Source organism: Lepisosteus platostomus, chromosome 20 (assembly GCF_059453375.1).
Source record: "Lepisosteus platostomus isolate fLepPlt1 chromosome 20, fLepPlt1.hap1, whole genome shotgun sequence".
Taxonomy (NCBI): Eukaryota; Metazoa; Chordata; class Actinopteri; order Semionotiformes; family Lepisosteidae; genus Lepisosteus; species Lepisosteus platostomus.
The window spans coordinates 4,764,553-4,779,212 of record NC_142630.1 but is presented as its reverse complement, the minus strand read 5'-3'; the positions used below and the strand labels follow the sequence as shown (position 1 = coordinate 4,779,212).

Genomic DNA, 14,660 nt, shown 5'->3' with positions numbered 1-14,660 from the left:
CAGTGGGAAACCTGTCACCACAGATTATCCATGTGGTGTTTGGCACCAAACCCCCCCAGGGATGAACATGAAGATCCTGTCTTTTCCAACTCACTGTTTTAACTGGCAAGGCTTTGTCCTATAGCCCTAACTCTCAAGCTCTTCACCCTACCTGACAAATACATAGATTTGTGTTAATAAACATATAGTATCAAACTATCAGGCACTAAAATGACCATCAACATTAGTTCCAATGCTAACAGGTGCATTTGCAATGGTAATGTAAAATAATTATCATGATAATGCAAAAAAGAAATTGCGTATAATCATTTTTAAAGTATTTTAAACAAAGATTCCATTTAAAATCACAGAAAAACCGAACAAAAATATACATCACAGAACCCATTAAAATTTCCCTGATATGAAATGCGATACCCTGCAAAACTGTGATCATGTGTCCTGCTTTCTGGGAGCATGAACACAATCCTGGCAACATCAGTGCACTTACAGGTGTGTGGAAAGGCAGCTGTGAGGTGTTCTGCCACTCTTCCTGCACAGCTGCAGCTAGCTGGCGAAGGCAGACGCAGATGCGTCCTCTCTGGGTGATGGCACTGACGAGCTGGTCCCACAGCTCTGGTCAGAAGAAAAGCTGGCACAACCTGGACATTGCTCTCCTGAAGTTACGCCACTGTGATTGTGCAACTGTGTGGACCTGCACACTGTCCTGCTGGGAAAACTGACACTTTAGGATCAGTTTGGACAAACAGAAAACCTGTTGGCTCAAAGTCTTCGTCAATGCATTCCTGAGCAACATCTCGATCTGCACCAATGGTGTTCTTGTATTTAAGGAGACTCCATCCCAGTTTCACTGCCTTAACATTCTACCACTCTCTTAGCATGGAGACACAAAGCTTAGGTCTTGATTAATTCACGTTACAGTTCTTTGAACAAAGAAGAGGGTATTCCGACCATAGTTGGTATGGTAAAGTCTGAACATGCTACAGCAGTAAAGGAAACAAGCAGAGCGAACGATAATGCATACTTTGGTATTTATCAAAACCCTCCTGAAAATCATTGTAAATGATTATTTTTCTAATTAAAAGCAGCAGCCGCTAAAGTAAGCACACATTTAGATTGAAAGATGGTTTTTGGAGAGAAATCAGAGAGTACAGACAAGGCATGGTGTAGATTACCACAGAGATCTCTAATGACCACTGCTTTTACTCACTGTGTACCTAGAACCTAGATTCTGGTATAGTTAACTAGTCAAGTTCATAGAGGATACTACCTATTATAAGTAGGCTATTATAAGTATAGCATTAGAAATTCTAAATGACCTCCAAGTACATTTTAGCAGTTTTAACCCAAATGAAACACCAAACACTGAGTACATGGTGTTCTTATGAAATTAAGATTATTTGAGCACAGCATTAAGCTGCTAGTACCAAATCAACAAATCTATATGCTTTCTGGTTAAAATAAAAATGGTATTATACACTATATGTAGCCTGTTGAGCTAGTCAAATAAAACCTGAGACTTTTCAATGTGCTTCAGGAAATGCATTTGCACTTCTAAGATTTAAAGTTACAATCGATCGCATTCCACCTAATTTTAAAACTAGTTCTAAGTAAGGCATTCTACTCATCAAACTGGTAATTACTGTTCTAGAGCTCACACAGCAGTTCTTGGAAAAGAAGAAAGGCTCAAGTCTAAAAGAGTCCACAATGTCAGGCAGTTACCGGATGGCATACTGACCAACTTTAATTACATAGCCCTCAAAACATATTTATATTTTCTTAGAGTGCTGATTCAAATGCCACAAGAAGTGATTGTCATTGTGCAATGTTGCTCCGTCCTGGAACAACCACAGTTTTCTTGCACACACACGCTCCACAAAAGTTTGTTCCCTCATGTGGACACACTACTCATTTTTATACAATCTTTAAATTTCATATTAGCCTGACTATGCAGATTTAGGAGAAGAAAATGGAGGCAGGAATTCAGAGCGCAGGACTGTGTGCACACCAATGTCATGTGCTCAGAAATGGAAACTGGAAGGACAGTGTCTCTCCAGGATAAAAAGCAAGCTGGGTTTCCAAGGGGGTGTAAAGGTAGAGGTTTGAGGTAGAGACACAAACCCAAACATGGAGGCGAAGCAAGCGATCCTGCAGCAAGAAGGTTAGCTGTCAGAACAGTACAAATGTACATGTGACACCAGAACATGTGCATCCTGTGGATTCCACACAAGGTAATTTGTGTCTTTTGGCCCTGACTAACGCAAACCATCATTTGCAATCAGGGAAACCTTGAAGAACTCACTCACTGATTTCTTCCCTTAGAGCAGATGCCAGTTCAAGATTAGAACGCTCCCAGAAGCATTTCACTGTGACAACAGGTTCTCCACACCAGCCAAGTTTGAAATAGCAAGACAAGGTGTCTGAATATTCTTGCAATAAATTTGCTAAGCCTAATTTCAATACGGGCAGACTGGCCAGTATCCTTTTTGGAAACCATAATACTTTAAAACTCCTACAAAAGGGCTAAGATAGACTAAAGTACATTTGAGTTATTATTTGTAAGTTAGGTTAAATGCAAGTGTGGCGAGACTGAATACTAAAAATGAAACAGGTCAATTTTTGGCAACCTAGATCTCAGTCTGAATGAACAGTGCACTTGGGATTGACCACATCCTTCTCGGCAACTAAACTTAAACTACCATGTGCCATTCGTTCTTTTCTTGATTGCTGGCTAGCTTTTTCAGGATCCTGTATAATCATCTCCTGCTCTCAAAGTGCCTCTGGCAGCAAAGGAAGAGGGAATCCATAGCCAAAAAGTAGCATTTTAGTTCTTGACACCTTGATTGTACAAACACACCAAATGATCAAGTAAGTCTTGAAGGTGTGGAGATGTCCTAACCAGTCATTCTAAAAGCGCTGTGAGCTTTTCCGGATACACTGGTCTTCAAAAGGTGAAGGCTTCCTGGTGTCTAACTGAACTAATCACTTGTTCCAGGAGTACCTGTAAGGACTTGGTAGAAGTAATTCTTGCACTGATATATTTTCTAAAACATTTTTTGCAGGCGCAAGAGACCACAACCCAAAAAGGAAGACAAACGATACTTAAACGTTAAAAAATATCTTTATTTGAAACATTGTCCATGGGCTTTTCACAAACTGGGTCGGCAGTTTAGACACAAAAATACATATTTTTCCTCCTTTAGAATCACTTTAACTCAACCATGCGGCATACGTAATTACACTACTATGAAATATTTTACATTTGCAACAACACCGTATTAACACACTCCACTTTTTTCACAGTTTTATTGCCTGTAACTAAGTCTCTATGGAGGTTTTCTACTGCACCCACTGATTTCCATGGGCTGCCACAAGACTCCAAGTACAAAAACCAATATCCACATATTGGACACACATTTCAAAAGAAAAAAAAATATATAAATGAAATACTTTACTTTCATCATATCACCCACCATTACCTGATGTGAATAGGTATAGCACATGTGCGAGTTAACATAAATGCTTATTTAAATACAACAAAACATGACCCGAATATACTCAAAAATAAAGTGCCACGTTCACAAATATAATACTTCATCTACATAATTCAACCATCTGCCAGTACATGGAGAATGTTAACACATAGGAAAGGCAGTTACAGACATATATACAATTTTACCACTTAAATACATGTTTGAAAGATCAAACATGTCTCTCTGAAGGGAAATGAAATGTGCTTTTCATCTGTAGAAATCTGTACTTTCTAATGAGAAACTAACAACAGTATCTGAATTAGTACAAATTTTTAAAATAGTCTTTTTGGGAGTTACTTGACAGTTCATTATCTATGCTTTTTCCTCCCAAGCATGAACCTTAGGTCCTGCCAGAGTATCAGATGAGCTGATCAGACCTTTTCCACAAGCTGAACTAATCCTTCACCTATGGTGGACCAGAGAAATGCTGTGGTACTTTACTGATCGCCTAGGTGTACCAAGCCGACACTCAACATTCGACAAAGAATGCTTCGTTTCGAGGGACACAAAAAAGGGCCACAGGTGAGTCTCAGAAAAGTGATATAATGTACTAATAACACAAGCTAAAACAGGAGCAACCATTACGAACCCCTGCCTGAGGACAGATCAAGAATTCTTAAACACAAATTTTGTAATGGACCACTATCGCCCCTCTTATGAACTCTGGTGCAAATAGATAAATGTAACATCTCATTCTGGAGCCTTTTATATTACCATAGTCCTGGAGGACACTTAATAGCACTAAATCGTTCCCCAAACAAAGGGCCCGCTTCTTGGCCTAGTACTGTTAAAAGGGCCATGTGTGCAAATTCGAGACAGGAACACAATCCCATCAGGGACACTAGCTTCACACAGCACACAAGCTACCTCCTGGTCTGATTCTCCACACAGCATACAGCACTGCCCATCTGAAAAGCATTTAAATCTCTTAGGATTTCTCTTAAGGAGGCTACTGAGCAAGAGAGGAAAAAGCTGATTAGATCAGTGTTTTTAAGCAGAACCAAGTTCATTAATCACACAGCCAAAATATGCATCTAATACAGAGAAGTTTAGAGATTTCTTATTAGATCCATTCTGGTGTAAAAAAAAAGCTGTTGATAATGTATCTGAAAAGGGATGAATAGTTTATATGGATTTATATAGTGTAATACTTTAAAAATAAAAATGCCACTAGAACACAAGACACAAATGTAGTCTCCCATTTATGGACATAATGGGGCAGGCCTGTATAAAGTCTGACAAAAAATGAAATACAGGAACTATATTTAATATTTCTTTTCTTTAGTAGAAAAAAATGTTGGTCATGACTTGCCCTAGAAATTAGGACTGTAGTGACCAATCTTACTATTGCAGAAAGACATTTTTAAATGTCTCTCACAATAATTCCTCTACAGAGCACAGGGCTACAGAGCATGATCTATTAATTCCAACCTTTGACTGAGTTCACATCCTTATGCAGACTGAATATTTAAGAAACGAAACATACAAAACAGTTTTTTTTCTTCATCTTAAAATCTCACTTGGCATCAACTCATTTTTTAGATATAAAAACCTTTCACTTAGAATCTGAGGGCACGTCAATGAATGGACATTAAAACCCATTTCAATAATAAAGGAGCTGCACTGCTAAACCGAAACATGCAGATTAAAGAGAAACAAAACAGCTGCATCTCCCACTCCTTAATATCGGCTGAGGCTGAGGTGATTTTCTCATATCTAGCTTTGGAAATATCACATACTCAAAGTATGAAGAGAGCTGCTAAACAAAACAATGAGAACCTACAGAAAATTCCCCACAAGAGGAAAAAGTCCAAAGCCAACTGTTTGAGGGAGGAAATGAAAATGACAGTGCACCATTGCCACCTGGTGGCTGTGACTGCACACTCAGATTCTTCTGTAGCTCAATGTACTTCCTTGTTTTTGTCATTTGAACATTTCATTAAAGCCTCTCTGGCAGTTTCTCACATATGATAAAAGGTGCAGATCCCATGATAAATGGAAATCCTGTTGCTCCATCACAAATGGAGTGATGTTGCTAGGAGCAATCCATCCGAACAGGACCAGAGAGCACCTCTAAAGAATTTTTACGTCACCACATTCTTTGCTATGGTAAATCAACCCCTTGTCCATTGCTTGCAACAGATGATACATCACTGATACATCAAAAAATGGCTTGTGATAAACGTGCCTTTTAGGATGTCTGAGATAAGACACAGTAACTGTCCTGCCCACAGGGTGAGCACTTCAGTTTGAGCTATGGTCTTAAACAAAACAAGATGACTCCACAAATCTAGTCAAATTAATGATCAAGTGCCACATTCTCAAAGCAACTAATCAGAAAGGCTGTGTTAAATGTAATAAGTCATTTCAGCATCTCAGACAGTGTCAAAACAACGAACAGCTCCTACATGCATTCTTTGTAGTCTACATTACTTCAAAGTTAATGCAATGTGAAACCGACATTGCCATAGGCCTCCTGTCTGTCACAAACCAATGCAGAGGAACATCTTGAGCAAACTTTGAGCAGATTATCAAGTATCTGTTTAGGCAGAGATCAATGCAGCATCCCATAAATCTGACCCTGAAGTAACTCTATGGGATATGATTAGAAGTCATATTTTCTACTGACATTCCATTTTTATCATTAAATCTACCACTATACTATACCAATACTGTTAGTATTACTGTGGCAGGAATTCTAACCTATCTGCTAATAGAGCATGCTTTAATAACTATTAACCTTTGACCTACACTGACATACAGAGCATTAATTGGCAACTCCACTTCTCAAATTCTTCAGCTCTTGAAGCTTTAAACCCTGGTCTTTGTGAACACCCATCTCTGCTGGCTTTCCCTCTAACTGTGTTGGTCATCACTGGTGCTAACTGACGCCCTTAATTGATCTGATTGTTTAGACTTTTGGTTATCAGTTTCTGTATTCGGACATACAATGTACTTCTAGTTAACTGTTCCACCAACCTTAGCATAAAAAAAAACTTTATGCTGCCCCTCCTCAGCTTTTGAAATGCTTGCTTCCATATTGCTGTCAAAACAGTTCTGAACAGGTGACCGATTCACGATGAGCAGCTGGGAATGGTAAGAGATGAGACATGATCACAGGTGTCTTCACCTTCTTTACCAGAAGGGTTGGTATGATTACCAGACATCTAAATAAGGGCAATTCTCAAACTCAGAAATCAGTACAGGGCTGATACCAGTTACAATCCCCTTCAACATTTTAAAAGCCAAAAGCAATTAGAACCAAACAGTCAGAGAGTAAAAATAAATAAAAACATATATGGTTTCTTAGGAGCAGGAGTGGGAATCACTGTTTAAGAGGTATCAATCAACACCTAAATCATCTGTTTTCAAGATCTTCATTAATTTTTTAATTATAAAAACGCGAGGCATTAAGTCATTAAGAGTCGAGATGGAAAGAACAGTACAAGTGCAGGACATACAGTACTGTATAGACTGGAGTTGCAATCCTCAGCTATATGCTACACTGAACAAAATTACTGCCTGCTTCGGGGGTTTTCAGCCTTGCTGCTGGAGAAACCCAATCCACCAGGTTTCTATGAAAACTCTCAACCTTCAGTCCCTAGTGATCTGGGACAATTTTGCTATGCTCTATTGAACAGTTAATTTGTGAAGTAGATCAAAGATAATTTGGAACAAAATACAGAATACCCTTCTGCTGTAAAAGATTTCCCTTACCTGAAGAAATTACTTGCTTAATTCATCAGCATCTTATAAAGGGTATGTTTCATGTTTTTTTCCCCAAAAAACACAAGGAGCACTGAACAAATAAAATTAGGTTTTTGCTAGATCCTGGTTTTCCCAAGTTCTAGATTTTTTTTCCTGGGATGATGTGGTAACAATGGAGGTATTCTGATTTTAAAGAGCATCACAGAAACTGAGAATGCATCAGGGCAGAAATGAAGCAAGGCAAAAATGGAAATACAGAAGTTCCCTTTTATAGATCTAAAACAGTCTCTTCATTGGTAGAGTCACTTCCTGCACTATTCACAAGACCCTACATCACAGTTTTGTCTGCTTTATAACTATACGAGTTACTATGACATTTTCTTCATTATCTCCATTTTGAAAATAGAAAACTAAACAGATTTCACCAGGCAAGACAGAGATGTCAGCTGGTTACTTCATCCTGTACATTTCTGAAACGAAGCCGACATGCTGCTCGGCGCCTCGTTAGCCTGGGGTGATGACACAGCTTGTTGTATACACTGCACAGGTGACTGGGTAACACACTGCATGCAGGAGGGAAGGCATGCGTGCAGTTTCCACGGTTGCATGTTGGGAGCTAACTTACAACAGTGGGGAAATGGTGCACACAGGCAAGGGATCTGTACGGATTTTTCAGAATGAACACTTTGCAGGATCTATAGCTGCAATATTTGCTAGGCATGCACGAGGGACATCACTAGCCTCCGAATTCCCTTCCACAAGTTCAGCATTCTACTCCACTGCCATCTGTTCAATGTGATCGCTGAGCAGCTTGTATTGTTCTGAAAGGGAGAACACACAACATTTCTTAAAAAGGGTTATATAATTGACAGACTGCCCGTTTATAGTTTATCCAGACTGAATTCTCACCAAGTGTTTTAAAGACTGTCAATTAGCCTGCCGCCGAGGCTGAATTTCATTCATTGTAAGGGTTGCATGTACCATTACGATTCACACAGGAAGGCAGAGGATCAAACACTAGTACTTTAAATGTTATCCCCATCCTTTTCCTACCCCGGAGGCACGCAACTTAAAAAACACAGGATTTGCATAGAGAGTGGGAAGAGCAGTCAGGTGTACCCAGACCCCACGTTCACTGAATAAAATGAACGATTCGTGCTTGGAGTTCACAGCCGGTTTCTCACCAGCTTCAGAAATAAGACGACACAAAAAGCTTTTCAAATTTGACCATAGTTTTTCTGGGACTAAGGCTGGTGTGTATTTGAAGAGATCTCATTAATCCTTTGGTTGTAGTTTGTGCTCGTTTTTAAAACTGCCAGTTATTTTATTATATTCTACACTGAGCTGGATCACCGATGGTTTAAGACAGGAGTTTAAGACAGTGGCCCCTGTATGCGAAGATAAGGATGCACAGACACCAGGGCCAATTTTCTCAGAAGCCAATTAACCTCACTTAATTATACAGTATGTACAGCATCTGGAATATGGAAGGAATCCGGAGCACCCAGAGGAAACCCATATAAACACGAGGAGAACATAAAAGCTCCACACAGTTCACACCCCAGGAATTGAGCCCGGAGCAGAAGGCACCTCATGCTGCCCCCTTCTGTTAATGTTATTTGCAGTACTCAGATGTACTTAACCAGACAATGCACATAACCGAATAAAACATAATGCTTTCATTTACTGTTAAATATAACATATAAATAAATGGAAATTAATACATAAAGAATCAAATAGGTGACATAAATATAATTGGTATTCAACAGAATATTGATCTTGAGGAGATATTTCATCATATAAAAGTTATCAAATTAAACTAAAGCTGGGTTTAAGTTTAAGGTGAAAAGCCATTTTACTTGGCCCACAATTTCTTATTGAAGCTTTAATATTAAGAATTATTTTGAAAGAATATCAATGGAAATTACGGGGAAGTGCTTTTAAAAATGAGAAAAGGTTTCATTACACAAAGAGTTGCAAGCATACTGAACAAGCAACACATTCATGTTATTAAAGTCTATACCGTGGTTTCTTTCTAAAAATGTATGCGAGAGTTCCTTAGACCAAGCCCAATGGGCTGATGGCCTGCTCTCATTTGTGAACTTATGGCTACACAACTAAAACACTACTGAATTCACTACACTAACTTTCTAACCTTTTAACCTCATCATGTGTTAAAGAGTCATTATTAGCTTTTTGAATTATGGCAGTTTAATGTGGCTTTGAACCCTTTTTTTGTTGATCCAGATAGAGCAAATGAACCATGCTGTATCTACCTTCATTCAGATTGCCAATAACAGCCTGTTTCTTCAGAAAGTCATTGCACAGCTTCTTGCTCAGTCCAAAGGCCAGCATGTTATGGGTAAATGTTCTATAAGCAAACAAAGAGATGTATTAGGATTCAAGCTTTCTTTAGATGCCATGTGAAACATCCAGTAAATAGGCATCAGTAAAAGAACAGGACAAATCTAGCAAATTGGCAAGTGGTGGTCTCCAGCAATTCCTTACCTAGAAACAGAAATAAATGGACTCACCCCAGTTGCCCAAATGTGATATTTTCATTAAACCGCAGGCTGTCATCTTTCTCCTCCTGGGTCATGTGACACCACTTCTCCCTGAAAGTTTTTTTTAAAAGAACAGGTTACAGGTTTTACCATGTTACAACACTTCCTTACAGAAACCCCTTCTCACTATAATGATTTCATACTTTCTCACGAATTAACGACATTGCCCAGCAGGTATTTCTGGGGGTCAGCATGCCATAAAGGTAGCATGATCAAACAGCATGAATCAAACACCATTCAATTAAATTACAGACCAAGACCTAAGGCACCATTTCTTCTTTCTAGATTTAAAAAAAATGTTTTATAAATGCTGTTGAACTTTAAACCCAAAATCATATTTCACTAAACCTACACAAAGCCACATATCCAATAATTAGATGCCCTTGTACATTCTACTGACATCCAATGGGATTTAAATACCACTAATCCTGCAATTTTCAACCCAGTTGCAAGCTGGAGCAAAGCATACATTTGAAGTTGCCCCAAAGCATTTCAAAAGTAATGCTAAACCACAACTAAAAATGCAAAAGCAGACCTGGCTAATTCAGACAAGCAGACAAGTCGGGTAAATTTAGACACTCTCAATGATTAATGGGCAGTGGGTGTCTGATCTGACATCAGCAGAGTGACACACAGGTCCACTGACATCTACGTACACCAAGTGGAATGCTGAAGCTGTAATTGCCCGTGAAAGAGAACGGGCTTTATATTAGAGTCATTCTGTTCATTAGGGCACTTTGTTCCTTTCCTTTTCTGCTCCAAAGTAACAAAGTTCACTTTTCATTAAAATAAATGTTTCTTTTGAATTATGATAGATGAGGATACAGATCCACTAAGCAATGCTCTTTCAGGACTTCTTACAGGTGAAGGCTGACTAAGAAAATGAATCACAATTTCAAAAAGAAAAAAAAAAACAAGTCAAAGCTGTGACAAAAAAGTGCAAAAAGAACACAGACAAAACAAAAACAAAGAAAATACAGTATGTATATGAATGTGGCTTTCAGATGGATACATTTTCTTCAATTAGAGCTGTCATAACCATGGAAGAGCAATTCTGCATTAAGAAGGGTGAGCACACCAGAGAGCAGCAGGAGAGAGGGCTGCATTCCCCTCCTGGCAGGGAAGTGGAAAATGTCTCGTTTTCCCGCATACTTGTGTGCATGAGAAAGCACTAAATTAACCTAGTTAAAACATATTACTTTGAACACTAAGAGACATCCAGATTAAAGAATGTGATTATTAAAGTAATTATGTTGTGCAAGCCTATAGTGACAATAATAATTGTTAAGTGTACCTATGAATGCAAAAAAAAAGACATATAAAGAAATCATTTTAAAGAGATAAACAGATCTCCAACAAGCAGAATGTCCTTAGAGATCTGAAATGGCAAGCGTGACAGAAAATGAAGTCTCTGAATGTATACGGGGTTCATCCTTATCTGTTCTCTTACAGGAAGGCTTCCTACAGGCTCAAGTGGCAGGTTGGCCTTCTCTAGCTTTATCTACAATCCTATGAAAAAAATAATCCCAACAGTGCAAAGAATCTGTTTTACAACTGATCACATGACCCCATTGTCTCCCCCCCACAGGGTCTGTTTCTAAGACAGTCGATATGACTGCATGGGCAGGCAGAAGCATAAAACCCACAGCTTTGCCACTGACACTACAAGTGCAAGCGAACTGTTTGAATTCATTTTTTTTTTACATTTGTGTCAATAAGTAAACACTGGTTCAGTTTTTTAAAGATTGAATTTTATACGGTTATATACCAACAAAACAAGGAAAAGGATTCTGAGAACTACTAGCAAAGCGAAAAGCAAGACACTACTACAATGTGCAGAGAGAATGAGACAGACACACCTCTCTTCTTTATCCTCCCCAGCAGTTCTCCTGCAGAGGCAGCAGGACACAGGGAAACAAAGGGTTAAAGATGCATGCAAAGTGTGATGCAGAAACTAGAAGAAGAAGAAGCTGATGACAAACAGAGCATGTAAGAACAGCATTGTCACACTGTATATTAGGTGAGCATCCCCTATTACCAGCACATAGAGGGTGCAGAAACCAAGAGATTCGAGCCTGAGGTGTCCAGTTAGTCAAGCCAAGCTTTATTGTATGCACACAAGGAATAATACAATGAGGATTATTGTTGTAGTTCAAAGAGGATATGGCCCTCCACAGTTTATATACACTTTTCTCTACAACCCCCACCCTCTCCTGTCTTTGAGGTACCTTCTCAAGAAACTCAAGGACTCAGAGAGCAATTAAAACATTCCTTCCTTATCAGGGAGTTTGGTACAGAGAGGGAGAAGCATCTGTGCTACAGCAAGCGTGAAGGTTAGAGTTTAGCAAGTAAATTCAGCGGTTGTTCACAGCTCCTACCACTATATGGGTACAGAGTAACATACAGATTCTGCTAGCAGACTCCATCAAGGGTAAGCTGTATGAGTAGTGCACTGGGATTGCAGTACAAAGCACAGGATAGTAAAATAAATATCTTGCGTTTTACATTTCTTTTATAGAGAGGAAATGGTGGCTTCTGAAATGTGTAACACTACTTTGCTGCCATGTGCAACCAATTATATGTCATATTAGGTCAGTATTTCTGTATTTCTTTTCGAATGTGACAACATGCATTTCTATTTCAAGAACAAGATGGACCTCATCTCACTCTAGTCTACCAGCGCTTTATGGAGTGCCCTTGTCTTTGGTACAGGGGTCGTAGCCTGACATGCCCCTGTCGTATGTGCAGTTCGCTCCCACTGGGATTTGTTTTCAAATGTCCTCCCAGTATGGGGATTCCCGATCTCCACAAACAGCATCACTGTAATTCTCATCTTACACACTACAAGATCTGTTACAGCCCCACGGTGCCATGTGTCCTCTTCCAAAACAAAACTACAGGATCTGTTCTCTCTGTTTTTTTATTATTTGTTATCTAACTGATATCACACCACATGTGACACGAAGTTACACTGAATACAAAAGCCAAAGCACCTATTTTATTTTTCAAAGTGCACTTCTGGAAGTGGTTCAAGGGCACATTGTAACCCTCGATACTGAGAACTGTCACTTGCAAGAGGATTCGTTGGAACCAGTGACAGATGACAAACATTTCCTGCCCAGAAACATGACAGGAAATTAAATTTTGGTAGAAAAATAACAGGTATGTTACTCATACAATTCTAGTGACGTGCGACAGTGTTACCTATTTAAACAGCTAAGGTCTGTCAATTTACTCATAGTTTGTTTTTCAGTTACAGACATTCTCATGTGCCAGAAACACAGATATTATTTAATGTCTTGGCAAATATTACTGAACTAAATTATGATTAACATCTGTGAGTCAGTCACACAGAGGCCTGCCCAATTTTAGGAGTCATTAAATTAGTAAACAGATGTTAATTAAAAAAGCTTTTTATGGCAAGTGCCCCTAACCTTGAACACAGAAGTATCAGCGATGTTTTAGGAGGAGACATTCCATCACTTCTGTAATTTTGTAGCAGTTTAGAAAGGTAATAGTTGATAAAGACATTAAAAAACAAACATTACTTTCCCTCTTTAATTGTTGTGCTATATGACATAACCCAAAGCAATCAGAATGCTGTCAGATGCTTTATACCTATTCTGTATTAATATTAGCCTCCCTACATCTCCCACTTGGAATATGGTTGTCTATTGTAATATGTCTGAAGGCTTCTAGATACTTCGGTACTGGATTATTCAGTCCAGCCCCTGAAAGCCCCTGTCTAGCAGGTATTACACTATATGTAAAAATTAAAAAAATAATTTCTTAATAGCACCTTAATAGCAATCAGTTGCAGGTGATACGGTAAATGAAGGAGTTTAGAAATCCTCAATACAAATCTAGGCCAGAGGACTTCAATCAAACACATTATTTGTTAAATTAATTAATAATTAATGAGCGATCTCAGTCTTTAGAAAGAGATGATATGGGGGGAATGTAAGACAGGATTGGGGCTCTCCAGGGCTGGGGGTGGAGACCAAGGTTTTAGTACAACAGGTGATTTTCACCAACTCCAATGACCACAAACCTCATTCACCTACCTGGTGCATAAAATGCACCTTAACAGTACTACTGCATTTCCTCATTCCATGGGACAGGAGGAGGGGACCAGGGACGGACCAGCTCGTGTCCCTCTTTGCCAGTGCTCTCCCTGATGGTCTGATATGCCACTTACCTTGTGGTGGGTGATCTCTTCCTTCTCTCGCAGTGCACTGCGTCGAAAAACGCCGCATTCCAGAACCGCAGGGTATGCCTGAGACCAACAGGACAGAAAGCCTTTCCTTCACTTGCACACAATGAATAAAACCACATTCACATGGCCTCATAGCATGCAAAATGCCTTGGATTAAACAGAAATGCCACAATCCAATTCAAACACAAGGGTGCAGCAAAAACCCATATAAAACCAAATATTAAATTAGTTTACAAATGAGCTTGGTTGCTATAGCAAATTGATGCTAGCTGTTCCCTGAAAGAATCTAGGGTAATTTTCTGGGCAGCTTGTTCCAGACTCCTTCAACTGTTCTTGTAAAGAAGTGCTTCCTGTTCTCAGTTTTAAATGCCTTTCCCTTCAATCTTCAGTCGTGTCTTCTGGTTTGTTTTCTCCTCTTAGTTTTGGAGAAGTCAAAAAAGTAGGACAGGTCTACAGTACACATATCTAACAATAAGGTAAAAGAGTGTTCAGAGATGAGGTGTTTATAAAGTTAGATGGCATATTCAAGTATCTGTTGAGCAATCCAGTATGGAAAATATACAAAATGAAGATCATGAGGACCAGCAGCCCCTAGGACAGTGGCAATACACACTGGAGGATGCTATATTTCACCCAGCAGTC

General features: G+C 39.1%; 1 protein-coding gene across 5 annotated transcripts in view; it reads right to left on the bottom strand.

Moving 5' to 3' along the window:
- Positions 1–500: 500 nt before the first annotated feature.
- Positions 501–14,660, bottom strand: part of kiaa0513 (KIAA0513 ortholog) — a 44,207-nt gene continuing 30,047 nt past the window's right edge. For 3 of the 5 annotated variants that reach the window (XM_088614014.1, XM_088614016.1, XM_088614015.1), the window contains exons 9-13: positions 14,001–14,078; positions 11,662–11,691; positions 9,773–9,853; positions 9,515–9,609; positions 3,100–8,059 (exon numbers count right to left, since the gene is read on the bottom strand). In XM_088614014.1, the coding sequence (XP_088470140.1) occupies positions 8,010–8,059; positions 9,515–9,609; positions 9,773–9,853; positions 11,662–11,691; positions 14,001–14,078 (334 nt within the window). In that variant the 3' untranslated portion in view covers positions 3,100–8,009. Of the gene's footprint in view, positions 707–3,099; positions 8,060–9,514; positions 9,610–9,772; positions 9,854–11,661; positions 11,692–14,000; positions 14,079–14,660 lie in introns of those variants that run through there. The other 2 variants (XM_088614017.1, XM_088614018.1) reach the window with 2 other exon arrangements.